Source organism: Giraffa tippelskirchi, chromosome 8 (assembly GCF_054371585.1).
Source record: "Giraffa tippelskirchi isolate mGirTip1 chromosome 8, T2T-mGirTip1v1.2.pri, whole genome shotgun sequence".
In the NCBI taxonomy this organism is placed as follows: domain Eukaryota; kingdom Metazoa; phylum Chordata; class Mammalia; order Artiodactyla; family Giraffidae; genus Giraffa; species Giraffa tippelskirchi.
This window is the reverse complement of record NC_137282.1, coordinates 65,023,347-65,041,847: the sequence shown is the minus strand read 5'-3', so window position 1 is coordinate 65,041,847 and position 18,501 is coordinate 65,023,347. Positions and strand designations below refer to the sequence as shown.

The 18,501-nt window shown below is 54.7% G+C and overlaps 2 protein-coding genes and 1 long non-coding RNA gene across 3 annotated transcripts in view; 1 reads left to right on the top strand and 2 right to left on the bottom strand.

Moving 5' to 3' along the window:
* The window catches only part of LOC145517947 (uncharacterized), a 144,860-nt gene that overhangs the window by 90,407 nt on the left and 35,952 nt on the right, over positions 1-18,501 (top strand). The window contains exons 25-29 of the long non-coding RNA XR_014062433.1: positions 1,289-1,400; positions 5,590-5,815; positions 8,926-9,037; positions 13,227-13,452; positions 16,563-16,674. This is a non-coding gene — a long non-coding RNA (uncharacterized LOC145517947). The remainder of the gene's footprint in view (positions 1-1,288; positions 1,401-5,589; positions 5,816-8,925; positions 9,038-13,226; positions 13,453-16,562; positions 16,675-18,501) is intronic.
* Positions 3,440-5,404, bottom strand: LOC145517892 (uncharacterized). Its single transcript, XM_081521220.1, has 3 exons — positions 5,055-5,404; positions 4,343-4,655; positions 3,440-4,092 (listed from the first exon to the last, which is right to left on the bottom strand). Exons 1-3 carry the CDS (start codon positions 5,289-5,291, stop codon positions 3,464-3,466), a joined length of 1,179 nt encoding a protein of 392 aa, XP_081377346.1. The 5' UTR covers positions 5,292-5,404; the 3' UTR covers positions 3,440-3,463.
* On the bottom strand, positions 11,077-13,041 carry LOC145517891 (uncharacterized). Its single transcript, XM_081521219.1, has 3 exons — positions 12,692-13,041; positions 11,980-12,292; positions 11,077-11,729 (listed from the first exon to the last, which is right to left on the bottom strand). The coding sequence occupies exons 1-3, from the start codon at positions 12,926-12,928 to the stop codon at positions 11,101-11,103; spliced, it is 1,179 nt and encodes a 392-aa protein (XP_081377345.1). The 5' UTR covers positions 12,929-13,041; the 3' UTR covers positions 11,077-11,100.

The window sequence follows — 18,501 nt, the reverse complement described above, 5'->3', positions numbered from 1 at the left end:
TTGAGAAGCTTTGTGTTTCCACTCATTCATCTCGCGATGTATGACCTGTCTTTTGCTTTTGTCATGAGGTCTTTCCCACAGTAGATATCTTTGATTTTGCAAAGTCCACTGTATTCTCTGGGTTGTTTTGTGGACTGCCTTTTAGTTTTGTGTGTGAAGACTCAAAGCACGTGTCCGGTTTCTGCTCATTGTTCTTCTAGATTTGTGACAAGTTTTCATGGAAACTTTGTCTAGGGATAACTGGAAGTGAACTCGATGTAAGGTGTCAAGTCTCCATCTGCATTCATGTCATGCCCTGCAGTTTCCAATTCCCTCTTCCTGAGTGGTTTTGGAGACCTTGTGGGAAGTTTGGTTGCATCGGAGTTTGCGTTTCCACCTTGAGTAGATTCACACTGTTCTGCCCTCAGGGACACTGTCAAGGGGGAGTGAGGAGCAGCCTGCACTTCCAGCAGTGACCACACGGTGGGGCGAGTGCTGCTCTCCCCTCTGGGAGCCCCAGGCCACAGGCATCCCAGTGAGGAGCCAGCTTTGTGCTCAGCTGAAAGGAGTTAGTCTCTCAGGATCCTCTGAGCCCTTGCCTTTGGATCACCCAGGGTGGGCATTTACTGTGACAGAAAAAAATTGCCCTGAATTCCATGGACGGAAGAGCCTGGCTGTGTAGAGTTCGTGAGTTGCCGTGAATCAGACACAACTGAGGACACAAAAATTCAATAGACTAAAACCCTTTTTGGGGGTGGGGGAAGTGAAAGGGGGTGATGTGGGCTTTTTTGTCTTATATAATAGCCAAGGGAAATCTAGTTTAAACCTAAATTCACATAGATGGGAAAGGTATAGCTCTCCGTCACCCTATTAAAAAAAAAAAAAAAACTACTTAACTTTTCTGAAAGTTTATTTAGTAGCTTCCTTGAGCAGTTCATTGTGAAGCTTTTTTTTTTTTTTTCTGTCACTTTGGCCTCATTAAAAAGTTCGGTTTGCCTTTACTGGATAATTTCGTTCATTGGTTTGTTAGGGAATCTTGGTAATATTTGAGTTTCCTGGGGAGCATGGTCACATGACCTGGCCCTGGCCAATCGGTGCGTTCCACCTCCCTGGCCACTGTGATTGGCTCCGGACTGGGGCAGTGCCCAATCGGGGCCCAGGGTCGGGCCTCACGTTGGAAGCCAGGGGAAGACGAGCTCTCGTCCTGCTGGGGTAGGGGAAGGGGTGGGGCCGGGGGAGGTCAGGCTCCAGCAGTGGGAGGGGCTTGAGGTCCGCCTGCGGCAGTTGGTGACCTTCCTGCTCCCCTCAGGGCAGAGCCGCCGGCCTGAGAATGAGGGCACTGCTGAGCCCAGGGGCTGGGATGGCCCGTTGCTGCTGTGGTCCCAGAGCTCCACCCGAGACCTGAGGGAGGCCGTCTGCCCGTGAGTCCTCTCCCGCTTGTCTGTCAGCTTGTTTGAACCATGCTGGGTTTTCTGCCAAGCTGGCTAAGGGGAGTCCCTGGAAATGCAAGGGTGTGGGTTTTGGCAGACTTCAGGGAAGACATGCCAGATGAGCCTGGGAGACTCCCGCTTAATCTGGATTCAGGAGATATCTCTTCCGGCCAGCTAGTAATTGTAGGATAAGCCTAATGAGTCTTCACAGGATGAAGAGAGTAACGTGCCAAGGTAGCAATCGATGTCCTCATTCGAGAGGATGAAGCTGGTGCTCAGAGAAGGGGGGAACTTGGCCACAGCAAGGAGGTGTGCACCCAGACAGAACCCCCAGATCCGGCCATTTGAGCTCAGGGAGGCCACTGGTGTGGCTTGTCCCTGAGGCAGGGGCCGAGGCACGCAGCCCACCCTGATTCCTGCGGGGGCCTGACTTGGGAAGTGCCATCTGGTAGCTTTGAGACTCACCAAACCAAATTGAACTGGAGAGAGGAAGGACACCTTCCTTCATCCACCCCCCACCCCCGCCGGATTCCCACATACCCTGACCCCTTTCTCTGGATTTCGGAGCCATTTCCCGAGTCCCGCTCATATGACCTCATTCGAAGTGCACTGTGGACGAGCTGCCATCTGCAGCTGCTACCACAGCAGCCAAGGGCTTTAGCTCCCGAGTACCTCCCTTCCTTTGGAACTTGGGGGCCCTCTACTCCCCACTTGCACGCCACAGACCTTTGCTGAGGATTGTGGGGACCCTCACTCAGTTTGCAGCACGTTGTAGCCATCCCTGTCCTCTCAATACCTCCCTTGCAACTCAGCTTGTGAGCTCCTTTGGAGCAGCGTGGCCCACCTGGCTGCAACGGAAGAGACACAGCTGACAGTGAAACAACAGCTTAGATCTGACAGCCGGAAAGCTCTGTCAGAAGGGACCTCCCTCTTCACACCGTAGAGGCTGTAGGAGCCGCCAGGGTTTGGGAACCAGTGCTGGGGCCAAAATGACTCCACAGCTGTTTTCCTTCCTGGGGAGGGTTCTGGCTCGAGTAGGAATGGCTCAAGTCTCCTAAGGTTCTGAAAGCCCACTGTGTGCAGATTCACGGTACACAGAGAGGAGAAGGTGGAGTCCTGCCCTGGAGGTGGGCACAGCTCACGGATGAGCCAGGCAGGCAGGCAGGCAGGCAGGGCATGAGAACACCTGAGCTGCCTTCATGAGTGAATGGTGTGGGGGCAGAGGAAGAGAAGCCGGTCTGCTCCCTCATGTGGTGCCCAGGGCAGGTTGTCCCCAGAGGAAACCCTTACGACGGTGAGGACTATCACTGCTGTTTCCCAAGGGGTTCCGTCGGTGCGTGTCTTCCCCGGAGCGGTCAGGCCGTCTCTAAAGTACACTGGCCGTGGGCATTGCCTCTCCTTGGAACTTCCCATGTGTTTCTCTTTTTTATGGAACAGTGATTTTTCTAGAGGGGTTCTGGGCCACAAGGTTGTTGGGTCATTTTCTAGCCTTCTGTCGTGAAGAACGCTTTCCTGGGCGTTGGGGTGGTTTGTTGTTCCAGCTCCCTTTCTTGGCTTCTTTTGGGAGCTGGTGCCACAAGAGGAGCTCAGCCTCTGCCTTCTGGCTGAGATGTCACCCTTCAAACAGCAATGCCTGCCTGGAGATAATGATGGCATTTGCCAAAAGGGCTTCGTTTGGCACATGATATCTTGAAAGGACGTACACCGTCCTTTCAGCTATCAAAGGCTACTTCAAAGGACATAAAAATGAGAACTCTCCAATGGAGTCTTACAGTAGGTGGAGAGTCCGAAAAAAACTCCTTCAGTCATTTCACTGAGAGGCATTGATTGGGGACACCAAGAATATAGGAAGGAATGCAGAAAGAAAAGATGAAATTGTGTTCAGGATCGGGGGGGAGGGATGAACAGGGCGTGCTTGCCTTGAATCCAGGCTTTGTTGGCGGGTGGGGCATAAAGATGGAAGGGGTCTGCAACTACAAAGTGGTGATGGTAACACAGTATCACCAGAGTTACACAACAGTGTTCCCAAATTGCAACAATGATGAAAAAGTTTACTAATCCCAACTTAACCAACAGAAATACACGAAACCATACAAACAATAAAACATCACCAGAAAGGTGGAAACAAACCAAATGCAAAGCAGTTCAGGGGAAAGGAACTCCATGTCCCCTGGGGGCAGAACGAGTTGCCGGCGTCCACGGTGAGCAGACAGGGATGGAGGCTGCAGAGCCGACCGCTGCCCTGGACGTGGTGTTTCCGGCAAGGGCTCTGGGTCTCTGTCCAGAGCGGGGGCTCGTTCTTCCTGCAGGGGCGGGTGAGTCATCGTCGGCGTCTGGGTGTTGCGCGGGAGCCAGGGCAGGCTCTCCCTTCCGAGGCGGTGACTCCTCCTCTGCCTCGGGTTCTCCTGCCAAAGCCCGAGCAGGTACAGGTGCACGTGGAGGTGGAGGTTCTCGCTGAGGGGGTGGGACATCAGTGCCTGGAGCTGGGGGTCCTGCAGGCACGGAGATCCGATCTGCCCGGTGTGCTGGCCAGTACCCAGCTGGCCTGGTGTCTCTGCGAGGGCAAGTCTCGGTTCTCCATCTGCCCTCGGTGGATTCCTGGGTCCTGCACCTGGAGCCACCACCTCTGTAGGGACAGGTCTGGGAAGTGGAGCCTGGTTCCAGTTGGAGGCCAGTGCTAGAGCTGGGGGAGAAGCAAAGTTTACCCACAGGCCAGCCTTGGCATGTGCGTATCCCGGGACAGAAAGCTTCCAAGAGATTCCCAAAGAATACCCAGCGTCGGATGTCTTTTGGGACTGAAGTGTGCAAGATGGGGGTGGGGGTGTGAGGCCAGCGCTTGCTGCAGGCCCAGCAGCATCTTTCGGGGACTCGTCCCTGTGTAGCTCAGCACCCCCTCCCCACACACTCCCGTGCACCAGCCCCAGCGTCCTCACCTCTGTGCTCTGGCGTGCTGGGCTCCAGGTCCTCCTGCTGCCTCAGAGGCCGGGGTTCTCGGGACTCTGGGTCGGAGCCGGGTGTGCTGAGCTCCGTGGCAGCCTCAGACTGGGCCGCCGGGTGTATCCTGGGCGGTGTCTCGGCAGCAGGCCTTCCCCGCCTCCGCTTCGCCCCCGGTGGGGCTGATGCCTCCGTGGGCACGCTCACCTGGAGCCTGCACTGGGCCTCACGGGCGGGGGGGTGGTGCTCCGACCCCTCCCTCCAGGAGGTGGACGGGGTGTCCCCGTCCTCGGCCTCATCACGTGGGAAGCTCTGCAACGACAGTGACCGTCAGCCAGCCGTGCTGGGAGTTTTCCGAGCTGGGCCCGGCCAGTGGAGCCGCTGCTTCTGCCTGCTCGAACTTCTCTTCCCAGAAGGGTCAGAGACGTGTGTCTGCTCACATCCCCACCCGGGAGGAAAGAGACCCACCTGAGGGTGTGAGGTCAGCCTGGGCGGCCGGCGCTGCCCGCACTCTCCCCATCCCACCCAGCCTGCTCTCCCCTGGGGTGTGGACACAACTTGTCCGCAGGCTTCTGACCCCACATCCGCCTGGGCTTCCTTGAGGGAGACACACCCCGAGAAACCCGCATCCACACACACAGGCAAAGGACCCGGTGTTTCCGGGTGGCATGGGAGAGGTGGCCTGGCCCGGCCTGGGGCTCCCCGTGTTACCTTTCTGTTTCTCCGGGCAAAGGGCCAGAGGCCTCTCGGGGGTGCCCTGAGCCAACGTCGACAGGGTGCCCACGCACACTGCCTGTGAGCTCTCCTGCGGCCCCGGGCTCTGGGCAGGGGCAAACAGCAGAACATCCTGGCAGCAAGTGATCTGGCTGGGGGCTCCTCTCCGCTCTGGAGGCCTGGATACCCGGGTTGCGGGTTCTGTTGGGTTCTGTTGCCGGCAGGTGACATCATTTCCTGGGGTTCGTGCTGAGGTCCCTTCCCCAAAACTTCCCAAGGGAATCTCTGGGTTTCTGACTGCTCGACCACCCCCCTTAGGCCATGTGCAGGCACAGTGACAGCCACACAGCCCAGCCCACAGCCCTGGGGAGGCCTGGGTGCAGCCAGGGCCTGAGCTCCGAGGACCCCGCTGCTCTCAGACCAGGCTCCTTCTTCTCATAAGTGGTGTGGCCCTGGACAAGCATATGCCCCTCAGGGTTTCCCCAGTCTCTCCATCTGCAGAGAGGGGGTCATTCTCCCATCTGTTTCCTAGGTCTGGCGGCCTACGAGCAGCTCCATGCCTTTCCACCTGGGGCCGATATCACGTGGAGCTTGTGCGCTGAGACTTCAGAAAGAAAGACTCCATCCAGGGCTGACACAGCACAGAATGGGGCAGAACGAGGCCTGGATGCGCCGTGGAACCCAGGAAAAGGCACTCCCCCTCCTGACTGTTTTGAGACCCCGCATCCAAGTTGGAGCACCGAAAGGAAGACTCGAAGGTCTCCCTCTCTTATAGAAAAGAGTAGCCAAGTTTCTGGTCCTCTGTTTCCATTGAGATTCTGTTCAAGTGTCCCAGCTCGGCTTCTGCGGGTGGCTGAGCTTCTAATGGATCCCTGGGTTCTTGTCTTTTCCTCTCCAAACCTTCCGTCCTTTTCCCCCTTCTGGGGTGGATGGGCGCTGTCATTGCTTCTACCTTCGAGACAGAGTGATGAAAAGTCTGGGCCATCGACTCCTTTCCTCTCTTTGGTTCCGTGTCTCTCTCTGGCTGTGTCCCTCTCTTTTCCTTTCTCGATTCAGTCTGTGTCTTCCTCTTTCTCTCTCGTGTGTGGATGGATGGATGCTAGGAATGCACATGTATATGATTAGATGAGGGTTATGTTTTAGGGATAGGTTAGAGGGAGAGAAAGGCTTTAGGTCGGAGTTGGTCATGGGGGAAGGGTCAAGGGTGGTGGTGGTGTTTCTTGGAATCTGAGTGCTGTGCATTCTTCGTCTCTTTCCATATGAACCCCTTCTCAGATACACCACTTGCAAGGAGTCTCTCATGTTCCGTTTCCTATCTTTTGCATTTGTGAATGCTTAGCTTCTCTGTTGTGAAGAGGTTCCATTGGATGGAAACCCATTGGTGTACTTCGTTTCCCTCTTTCCCTTACTTGAAGAGACCCATTTCTACCTCCGCCCAGCAAATGGCAAGGAGACTCTGATGTTAAGGAGCCTTTGACCTACGCTTCTTTCTAGCTATCTCATGACATCAGCCTTTAGGGTGAGGGTTTTCCCCGATATTGAGGTGGTGTGAGATCAAAACCAATAGCGTTCTTCAGATGTAGCTGTCTGGTTTTCCCATGGACATTGATTGAAGAGGCTTTCTTGTTCCCATTTGGATATTCTCCCCTTCTGTGTCAGAGACGAGTTGACCATGGATGCCGGGGTTTGTTTCTGGACCCTCAACTTGATTCCATCGATCTGGATCTGTGTGTGTTGTTGTATTCCCAATAGCATACTGTCCTGCTGCTGCCGCTGCGGCTAAGTCACTTCAGTCGTGTCTGACTCTGCGCGACCCCATGGCCTGCAGCCTACCAGGCTCCTCTGTCCAGGGCACTTTCCAGGCAAGAGTACTGGAGTGGGTCGCCATCGCCTTCTCCGATACTCTCCTGAGGATCCTAGTTTGCTCGTCTAATTTCCTTTCACACAACCTTGGATGTCCGTATCGGGGCTTTTTCGTCGGATTGTATTGACAATTTAGGCTCTTTTCTGTTTCCGAAACCCCTGTTGCAATTCTTTGTTCGGTGCCAAAATGCATTGGCATTTTGGGAGGAATAGCATCGAAGCTGTGGATTGCCTTGTGGGGCTGTGACATCATTTTCCCAATAGGAATTCTTTCAAGCCCTGAGCACAGCTTCTCTTTGCAGCGATTGGTGTGGGCTTGATCTTCCTTCTTCCATCTCTCGCCGTTTTGTGAGAACAGGTCCTTCCTTCCCTTCTGGGTTAGATGGACTCGTGGGTATCACTTCAGTGAATGGCATTGTCAGTGGGGGTGATAATTCCCTTCTCATTGGAAGACTTTGCTGTGAGTATTAGAAATGCAAGTGATTTCTCTTCCCCTTCCTCCCTGTCCATCTCTCAGAGCCACCGGGAAACAGAGGCCTCATCCAGGGTCACACAGGCCCGAGGGAGTGCAACTAGACTGTTGTTTCTTCAGGCCCTCTGTGCTGGACATCATCCGGGATACTCTGTGTGTGTCTTCCTCAGTCTGCTGTCCCTTCAGACCTTTCCCTAGTTTTCACAGGCTTGTCGTGTTGGTGTTCTTTGTCTGTTTGGAGACACATCCTTGAGAAGCTTTGTGTTTCCACTCATTCGTCTCGCGATGTATGACCTGTCTTTTGCTTTTGTAATGAGGTCTTTCCCACAGTAGATATCTTTGATTTTGCAAAGTCCACTGTATTCTCTGGGTTGTTTTGTGGGCTGCCTTTTTGTTTTGTGTGTGAAGACTCAAAGCACGTGTCCGGTTTCTGCTCATTGTTCTTCTAGATTTGTGACAAGTTTTCATGGAAACTTTGTCTAGGGATAACTGGAAGTGAACTCGGTGTAAGGTGTCAAGTCTCCATCTCCATTCATGTCATGCCCTGCAGTTTCCAATTCCCTGTTCCTGAGTGGTTTTGGAGACCTTGTGGGAAGTTTGGTTGCATCGGAGTTTGCGTTTCCACCTTGAGTAGATTCACACTGTTCTGCCCTCAGGGACACTGTCAAGGGGGAGTGAGGAGCAGCCTGCACTTCCAGCAGTGACCACACGGTGGGGCGAGTGCTGCTCTCCCCTCTGGGAGCCCCAGGCCACAGGCATCCCAGTGAGGAGCCAGCTCTGTGCTCAGCTGAAAGGAGTTAGTCTCTCAGGAGCCTCTGAGCCCTTGACTTTGGATCACCCAGGGTGGGCATTTACTGTGACAGAAAAAAATTGCCCTGAATTCCATGGACGGAAGAGCCTGGCTGTGTAGAGTTCGTGAGTTGCCGTGAATCAGACACAACTGAGGACACAAAAATTCAATAGACTAAAACCCTTTTTGGGGGTGGGGGAAGTGAAAGGGGGTGATGTGGGTTTTTTTGTCTTATATAATAGCCAAGGGAAATCTAGTTTAAACCTAAATTCACATAGATGGGAAAGGTATAGCTTTCCGTCACCCTATTAAAAAAAAAAAAACTACTTAACTTTTCTGAAAGTTTATTTAGTAGCTTCCTTGAGCAGTTCATTGTGAAGCTTTTTTTTTTTTTTCTGTCACTTTGGCCTCATTAAAAAGTACGGTTTGCCTTTACTGGATAATTTCGTTCATTGGTTTGTTAGGGAATCTTGGTAATATTTGAGTTTCCTGGGGAGCATGGTCACATGACCTGGCCCTGGCCAATCGGTGCGTTCCACCTCCCTGGCCACTGTGATTGGCTCCGGACTGGGGCAGTGCCCAATCGGGGCCCAGGGTCGGGCCTCACGTTGGAAGCCAGGGGAAGACGAGCTCTCGTCCTGCTGGGGTAGGGGAAGGGGTGGGGCCGGGGGAGGTCAGGCTCCAGCAGTGGGAGGGGCTTGAGGTCCGCCTGCGGCAGTTGGTGACCTTCCTGCTCCCCTCAGGGCAGAGCCGCCGGCCTGAGAATGAGGGCACTGCTGAGCCCAGGGGCTGGGATGGCCCGTTGCTGCTGTGGTCCCAGAGCTCCACCCGAGACCTGAGGGAGGCCGTCTGCCCGTGAGTCCTCTCCCGCTTGTCTGTCAGCTTGTTTGAACCATGCTGGGTTTTCTGCCAAGCTGGCTAAGGGGAGTCCCTGGAAATGCAAGGGTGTGGGTTTTGGCAGACTTCAGGGAAGACATGCCAGATGAGCCTGGGAGACTCCCGCTTAATCTGGATTCAGGAGATATCTCTTCGGGCCAGCTAGTAATTGTAGGATAAGCCTAATGAGTCTTCACAGGATGAAGAGAGTAACGTGCCAAGGTAGCAATCGATGTCCTCATTCGAGAGGATGAAGCTGGTGCTCAGAGAAGGGGGGAACTTGGCCACAGCAAGGAGGTGTGCACCCAGACAGAACCCCCAGGTCCGGCCATTTGAGCTCAGGGAGGCCACTGGTGTGGCTTGTCCCTGTGGCAGGGGCCGAGGCACGCAGCCCACCCTGATTCCTGCGGGGGCCTGACTTGGGAAGTGCCATCTGGTAGCTTTGAGACTCACCAAACCATATTGAACTGGAGAGAGGAAGGACACCTTCCTTCATCCACCCCCCACCCCCGCCGGATTCCCACATACCCTGACCCCTTTCTCTGGATTTCGGAGCCATTTCCCGAGTCCCGCTCATATGACCTCATTCGAAGTGCACTGTGGACGAGCTGCCATCTGCAGCTGCTACCACAGCAGCCAAGGGCTTTAGCTCCCGAGTACCTCCCTTCCTTTGGAACTTGGGGGCCCTCTACTCCCCACTTGCACGCCACAGACCTTTGCTGAGGATTGTGGGGACCCTCACTCAGTTTGCAGCACGTTGTAGCCATCCCTGTCCTCTCAATACCTCCCTTGCAACTCAGCTTGTGAGCTCCTTTGGAGCAGCGTGGCCCACCTGGCTGCAACGGAAGAGACACAGCTGACAGTGAAACAACAGCTTAGATCTGACAGCCGGAAAGCTCTGTCAGAAGGGACCTCCCTCTTCACACCGTAGAGGCTGTAGGAGCCGCCAGGGTTTGGGAACCAGTGCTGGGGCCAAAATGACTCCACAGCTGTTTTCCTTCCTGGGGAGGGTTCTGGCTCGAGTAGGAATGGCTCAAGTCTCCTAAGGTTCTGAAAGCCCACTGTGTGCAGATTCACGGTACACAGAGAGGAGAAGGTGGAGTCCTGCCCTGGAGGTGGGCACAGCTCACGGATGAGCCAGGCAGGCAGGCAGGCAGGCAGGGCATGAGAACACCTGAGCTGCCTTCATGAGTGAATGGTGTGGGGGCAGAGGAAGAGAAGCCGGTCTGCTCCCTCATGTGGTGCCCAGGGCAGGTTGTCCCCAGAGGAAACCCTTACGACGGTGAGGACTATCACTGCTGTTTCCCAAGGGGTTCCGTCGGTGCGTGTCTTCCCCGGAGCGGTCAGGCCGTCTCTAAAGTACACTGGCCGTGGGCATTGCCTCTCCTTGGAACTTCCCATGTGTTTCTCTTTTTTATGGAACAGTGATTTTTCTAGAGGGGTTCTGGGCCACAAGGTTGTTGGGTCATTTTCTAGCCTTCTGTCGTGAAGAACGCTTTCCTGGGCGTTGGGGTGGTTTGTTGTTCCAGCTCCCTTTCTTGGCTTCTTTTGGGAGCTGGTGCCACAAGAGGAGCTCAGCCTCTGCCTTCTGGCTGAGATGTCACCCTTCAAACAGCAATGCCTGCCTGGAGATAATGATGGCATTTGCCAAAAGGGCTTCGTTTGGCACATGATATCTTGAAAGGACGTACACCGTCCTTTCAGCTATCAAAGGCTACTTCAAAGGACATAAAAATGAGAACTCTCCAATGGAGTCTTACAGTAGGTGGAGAGTCCGAAAAAAACTCCTTCAGTCATTTCACTGAGAGGCATTGATTGGGGACACCAAGAATATAGGAAGGAATGCAGAAAGAAAAGATGAAATTGTGTTCAGGATCGGGGGGGAGGGATGAACAGGGCGTGCTTGCCTTGAATCCAGGCTTTGTTGGCGGGTGGGGCATAAAGATGGAAGGGGTCTGCAACTACAAAGTGGTGATGGTAACACAGTATCACCAGAGTTACACAACAGTGTTCCCAAATTGCAACAATGATGAAAAAGTTTACTAATCCCAACTTAACCAACAGAAATACACGAAACCATACAAACAATAAAACATCACCAGAAAGGTGGAAACAAACCAAATGCAAAGCAGTTCAGGGGAAAGGAACTCCATGTCCCCTGGGGGCAGAACGAGTTGCCGGCGTCCACGGTGAGCAGACAGGGATGGAGGCTGCAGAGCCGACCGCTGCCCTGGACGTGGTGTTTCCGGCAAGGGCTCTGGGTCTCTGTCCAGAGCGGGGGCTCGTTCTTCCTGCAGGGGCGGGTGAGTCATCGTCGGCGTCTGGGTGTTGCGCGGGAGCCAGGGCAGGCTCTCCCTTCCGAGGCGGTGACTCCTCCTCTGCCTCGGGTTCTCCTGCCAAAGCCCGAGCAGGTACAGGTGCACGTGGAGGTGGAGGTTCTCGCTGAGGGGGTGGGACATCAGTGCCTGGAGCTGGGGGTCCTGCAGGCACGGAGATCCGATCTGCCCGGTGTGCTGGCCAGTACCCAGCTGGCCTGGTGTCTCTGCGAGGGCAAGTCTCGGTTCTCCATCTGCCCTCGGTGGATTCCTGGGTCCTGCACCTGGAGCCACCACCTCTGTAGGGACAGGTCTGGGAAGTGGAGCCTGGTTCCAGTTGGAGGCCAGTGCTAGAGCTGGGGGAGAAGCAAAGTTTACCCACAGGCCAGCCTTGGCATGTGCGTATCCCGGGACAGAAAGCTTCCAAGAGATTCCCAAAGAATACCCAGCGTCGGATGTCTTTTGGGACTGAAGTGTGCAAGATGGGGGTGGGGGTGTGAGGCCAGCGCTTGCTGCAGGCCCAGCAGCATCTTTCGGGGACTCGTCCCTGTGTAGCTCAGCACCCCCTCCCCACACACTCCCGTGCACCAGCCCCAGCGTCCTCACCTCTGTGCTCTGGCGTGCTGGGCTCCAGGTCCTCCTGCTGCCTCAGAGGCCGGGGTTCTCGGGACTCTGGGTCGGAGCCGGGTGTGCTGAGCTCCGTGGCAGCCTCAGACTGGGCCGCCGGGTGTATCCTGGGCGGTGTCTCGGCAGCAGGCCTTCCCCGCCTCCGCTTCGCCCCCGGTGGGGCTGATGCCTCCGTGGGCACGCTCACCTGGAGCCTGCACTGGGCCTCACGGGCGGGGGGGTGGTGCTCCGACCCCTCCCTCCAGGAGGTGGACGGGGTGTCCCCGTCCTCGGCCTCATCACGTGGGAAGCTCTGCAACGACAGTGACCGTCAGCCAGCCGTGCTGGGAGTTTTCCGAGCTGGGCCCGGCCAGTGGAGCCGCTGCTTCTGCCTGCTCGAACTTCTCTTCCCAGAAGGGTCAGAGACGTGTGTCTGCTCACATCCCCACCCGGGAGGAAAGAGACCCACCTGAGGGTGTGAGGTCAGCCTGGGCGGCCGGCGCTGCCCGCACTCTCCCCATCCCACCCAGCCTGCTCTCCCCTGGGGTGTGGACACAACTTGTCCGCAGGCTTCTGACCCCACATCCGCCTGGGCTTCCTTGAGGGAGACACACCCCGAGAAACCCGCATCCACACACACAGGCAAAGGACCCGGTGTTTCCGGGTGGCATGGGAGAGGTGGCCTGGCCCGGCCTGGGGCTCCCCGTGTTACCTTTCTGTTTCTCCGGGCAAAGGGCCAGAGGCCTCTCGGGGGTGCCCTGAGCCAACGTCGACAGGGTGCCCACGCACACTGCCTGTGAGCTCTCCTGCGGCCCCGGGCTCTGGGCAGGGGCAAACAGCAGAACATCCTGGCAGCAAGTGATCTGGCTGGGGGCTCCTCTCCGCTCTGGAGGCCTGGATACCCGGGTTGCGGGTTCTGTTGGGTTCTGTTGCCGGCAGGTGACATCATTTCCTGGGGTTCGTGCTGAGGTCCCTTCCCCAAAACTTCCCAAGGGAATCTCTGGGTTTCTGACTGCTCGACCACCCCCCTTAGGCCATGTGCAGGCACAGTGACAGCCACACAGCCCAGCCCACAGCCCTGGGGAGGCCTGGGTGCAGCCAGGGCCTGAGCTCCGAGGACCCCGCTGCTCTCAGACCAGGCTCCTTCTTCTCATAAGTGGTGTGGCCCTGGACAAGCATATGCCCCTCAGGGTTTCCCCAGTCTCTCCATCTGCAGAGAGGGGGTCATTCTCCCATCTGTTTCCTAGGTCTGGCGGCCTACGAGCAGCTCCATGCCTTTCCACCTGGGGCCGATATCACGTGGAGCTTGTGCGCTGAGACTTCAGAAAGAAAGACTCCATCCAGGGCTGACACAGCACAGAATGGGGCAGAACGAGGCCTGGATGCGCCGTGGAACCCAGGAAAAGGCACTCCCCCTCCTGACTGTTTTGAGACCCCGCATCCAAGTTGGAGCACCGAAAGGAAGACTCGAAGGTCTCCCTCTCTTATAGAAAAGAGTAGCCAAGTTTCTGGTCCTCTGTTTCCATTGAGATTCTGTTCAAGTGTCCCAGCTCGGCTTCTGCGGGTGGCTGAGCTTCTAATGGATCCCTGGGTTCTTGTCTTTTCCTCTCCAAACCTTCCGTCCTTTTCCCCCTTCTGGGGTGGATGGGCGCTGTCATTGCTTCTACCTTCGAGACAGAGTGATGAAAAGTCTGGGCCATCGACTCCTTTCCTCTCTTTGGTTCCGTGTCTCTCTCTGGCTGTGTCCCTCTCTTTTCCTTTCTCGATTCAGTCTGTGTCTTCCTCTTTCTCTCTCGTGTGTGGATGGATGGATGCTAGGAATGCACATGTATATGATTAGATGAGGGTTATGTTTTAGGGATAGGTTAGAGGGAGAGAAAGGCTTTAGGTCGGAGTTGGTCATGGGGGAAGGGTCAAGGGTGGTGGTGGTGTTTCTTGGAATCTGAGTGCTGTGCATTCTTCGTCTCTTTCCATATGAACCCCTTCTCAGATACACCACTTGCAAGGAGTCTCTCATGTTCCGTTTCCTATCTTTTGCATTTGTGAATGCTTAGCTTCTCTGTTGTGAAGAGGTTCCATTGGATGGAAACCCATTGGTGTACTTCGTTTCCCTCTTTCCCTTACTTGAAGAGACCCATTTCTACCTCCGCCCAGCAAATGGCAAGGAGACTCTGATGTTAAGGAGCCTTTGACCTACGCTTCTTTCTAGCTATCTCATGACATCAGCCTTTAGGGTGAGGGTTTTCCCCGATATTGAGGTGGTGTGAGATCAAAACCAATAGCGTTCTTCAGATGTAGCTGTCTGGTTTTCCCATGGACATTGATTGAAGAGGCTTTCTTGTTCCCATTTGGATATTCTCCCCTTCTGTGTCAGAGACGAGTTGACCATGGATGCCGGGGTTTGTTTCTGGACCCTCAACTTGATTCCATCGATCTGGATCTGTGTGTGTTGTTGTATTCCCAATAGCATACTGTCCTGCTGCTGCCGCTGCGGCTAAGTCACTTCAGTCGTGTCTGACTCTGCGCGACCCCATGGCCTGCAGCCTACCAGGCTCCTCTGTCCAGGGCACTTTCCAGGCAAGAGTACTGGAGTGGGTCGCCATCGCCTTCTCCGATACTCTCCTGAGGATCCTAGTTTGCTCGTCTAATTTCCTTTCACACAACCTTGGATGTCCGTATCGGGGCTTTTTCGTCGGATTGTATTGACAATTTAGGCTCTTTTCTGTTTCCGAAACCCCTGTTGCAATTCTTTGTTCGGTGCCAAAATGCATTGGCATTTTGGGAGGAATAGCATCGAAGCTGTGGATTGCCTTGTGGGGCTGTGACATCATTTTCCCAATAGGAATTCTTTCAAGCCCTGAGCACAGCTTCTCTTTGCAGCGATTGGTGTGGGCTTGATCTTCCTTCTTCCATCTCTCGCCGTTTTGTGAGAACAGGTCCTTCCTTCCCTTCTGGGTTAGATGGACTCGTGGGTATCACTTCAGTGAATGGCATTGTCAGTGGGGGTGATAATTCCCTTCTCATTGGAAGACTTTGCTGTGAGTATTAGAAATGCAAGTGATTTCTCTTCCCCTTCCTCCCTGTCCATCTCTCAGAGCCACCGGGAAACAGAGGCCTCATCCAGGGTCACACAGGCCTGAGGGAGTGCAACTAGACTGTTGTTTCTTCAGGCCCTCTGTGCTGGACATCATCCGGGATACTCTGTGTGTGTCTTCCTCAGTCTGCTGTCCCTTCAGACCTTTCCCTAGTTTTCACAGGCTTGTCGTGTTGGTGTTCTTTGTCTGTTTGGAGACACATCCTTGAGAAGCTTTGTGTTTCCACTCATTCGTCTCGCGATGTATGACCTGTCTTTTGCTTTTGTAATGAGGTCTTTCCCACAGTAGATATCTTTGATTTTGCAAAGTCCACTGTATTCTCTGGGTTGTTTTGTGGGCTGCCTTTTTGTTTTGTGTGTGAAGACTCAAAGCACGTGTCCGGTTTCTGCTCATTGTTCTTCTAGATTTGTGACAAGTTTTCATGGAAACTTTGTCTAGGGATAACTGGAAGTGAACTCGGTGTAAGGTGTCAAGTCTCCATCTCCATTCATGTCATGCCCTGCAGTTTCCAATTCCCTGTTCCTGAGTGGTTTTGGAGACCTTGTGGGAAGTTTGGTTGCATCGGAGTTTGCGTTTCCACCTTGAGTAGATTCACACTGTTCTGCCCTCAGGGACACTGTCAAGGGGGAGTGAGGAGCAGCCTGCACTTCCAGCAGTGACCACACGGTGGGGCGAGTGCTGCTCTCCCCTCTGGGAGCCCCAGGCCACAGGCATCCCAGTGAGGAGCCAGCTCTGTGCTCAGCTGAAAGGAGTTAGTCTCTCAGGAGCCTCTGAGCCCTTGACTTTGGATCACCCAGGGTGGGCATTTACTGTGACAGAAAAAAATTGCCCTGAATTCCATGGACGGAAGAGCCTGGCTGTGTAGAGTTCGTGAGTTGCCGTGAATCAGACACAACTGAGGACACAAAAATTCAATAGACTAAAACCCTTTTTGGGGGTGGGGGAAGTGAAAGGGGGTGATGTGGGTTTTTTTGTCTTATATAATAGCCAAGGGAAATCTAGTTTAAACCTAAATTCACATAGATGGGAAAGGTATAGCTTTCCGTCACCCTATTAAAAAAAAAAAAACTACTTAACTTTTCTGAAAGTTTATTTAGTAGCTTCCTTGAGCAGTTCATTGTGAAGCTTTTTTTTTTTTTTCTGTCACTTTGGCCTCATTAAAAAGTACGGTTTGCCTTTACTGGATAATTTCGTTCATTGGTTTGTTAGGGAATCTTGGTAATATTTGAGTTTCCTGGGGAGCATGGTCACATGACCTGGCCCTGGCCAATCGGTGCGTTCCACCTCCCTGGCCACTGTGATTGGCTCCGGACTGGGGCAGTGCCCAATCGGGGCCCAGGGTCGGGCCTCACGTTGGAAGCCAGGGGAAGACGAGCTCTCGTCCTGCTGGGGTAGGGGAAGGGGTGGGGCCGGGGGAGGTCAGGCTCCAGCAGTGGGAGGGGCTTGAGGTCCGCCTGCGGCAGTTGGTGACCTTCCTGCTCCCCTCAGGGCAGAGCCGCCGGCCTGAGAATGAGGGCACTGCTGAGCCCAGGGGCTGGGATGGCCCGTTGCTGCTGTGGTCCCAGAGCTCCACCCGAGACCTGAGGGAGGCCGTCTGCCCGTGAGTCCTCTCCCGCTTGTCTGTCAGCTTGTTTGAACCATGCTGGGTTTTCTGCCAAGCTGGCTAAGGGGAGTCCCTGGAAATGCAAGGGTGTGGGTTTTGGCAGACTTCAGGGAAGACATGCCAGATGAGCCTGGGAGACTCCCGCTTAATCTGGATTCAGGAGATATCTCTTCGGGCCAGCTAGTAATTGTAGGATAAGCCTAATGAGTCTTCACAGGATGAAGAGAGTAACGTGCCAAGGTAGCAATCGATGTCCTCATTCGAGAGGATGAAGCTGGTGCTCAGAGAAGGGGGGAACTTGGCCACAGCAAGGAGGTGTGCACCCAGACAGAACCCCCAGGTCCGGCCATTTGAGCTCAGGGAGGCCACTGGTGTGGCTTGTCCCTGTGGCAGGGGCCGAGGCACGCAGCCCACCCTGATTCCTGCGGGGGCCTGACTTGGGAAGTGCCATCTGGTAGCTTTGAGACTCACCAAACCAAATTGCATTGGAGAGAGGAAGGACACCTTCCTTCATCCACCCCCCACCCCCGCCGGATTCCCACATACCCTGACCCCTTTCTCTGGATTTCGGAGCCATTTCCCGAGTCCCGCTCATATGACCTCATTCGAAGTGCACTGTGGACGAGCTGCCATCTGCAGCTGCTACCACAGCAGCCAAGGGCTTTAGCTCCCGAGTACCTCCCTTCCTTTGGAACTTGGGGGCCCTCTACTCCCCACTTGCACGCCACAGACCTTTGCTGAGGATTGTGGGGACCCTCACTCAGTTTGCAGCACGTTGTAGCCATCCCTGTCCTCTCAATTCCTCCCTTGCAACTCAGCTTGTGAGCTCCTTTGGAGCAGCGTGGCCCACCTGGCTGCAACGGAAGAGACACAGCTGACAGTGAAACAACAGCTTAGATCTGACAGCCGGAAAGCTCTGTCAAAAGGGACCTCCCTCTTCACACCGTAGAGGCTGTAGGAGCCGCCAGGGTTTGGGAACCAGTGCTGGGGCCAAAATGACTCCACAGCTGTTTTCCTTCCTGGGGAGGGTTCTGGCTCGAGTGGGAATGGCTCAAGTCTCCTAAGGTTCTGAAAGCCCACTGTGTGCAGATTCACGGTACACAGAGAGGAGAAGGTGGAGTCCTGCCCTGGAGGTGGGCACAGCTCACGGATGAGCCAGGCAGGCAGGCAGGCAGGCAGGGCATGAGAACACCTGAGCTGCCTTCATGAGTGAATGGTGTGGGGGCAGAGGAAGAGAAGCCGGTCTGCTCCCTCATGTGGTGCCCAGGGCAGGTTGTCCCCAGAGGAAACCCTTACGACGGTGAGGACTATCACTGCTGTTTCCCAAGGGGTTCCGTCGGTGCGTGTCTTCCCCGGAGCGGTCAGGCCGTCTCTAAAGTACACTGGCCGTGGGCATTGCCTCTCCTTGGAACTTCCCATGTGTTTCTCTTTTTTATGGAACAGTGATTTTTCTAGAGGGGTTCTGGGCCACAAGGTTGTTGGGTCATTTTCTAGCCTTCTGTCGTGAAGAACGCTTTCCTGGGCGTTGGGGTGGTTTGTTGTTCCAGCTCCCTTTCTTGGCTTCTTTTGGGAGCTGGTGCAACAAGAGGAGCTCAGCCTCTGCCTTCTGGCTGAGATGTCACCCTTCAAACAGCAATGCCTGCCTGGAGATAATGATGGCATTTGCCAAAAGGGCTTCGTTTGGCACATGATATCTTGAAAGGACGTACACCGTCCTTTCAGCTATCAAAGGCTACTTCAAAGGACATAAAAATGAGAACTCTCCAATGGAGTCTTACAGTAGGTGGAGAGTCCGAAAAAAACTCCTTCAGTCATTTCACTGAG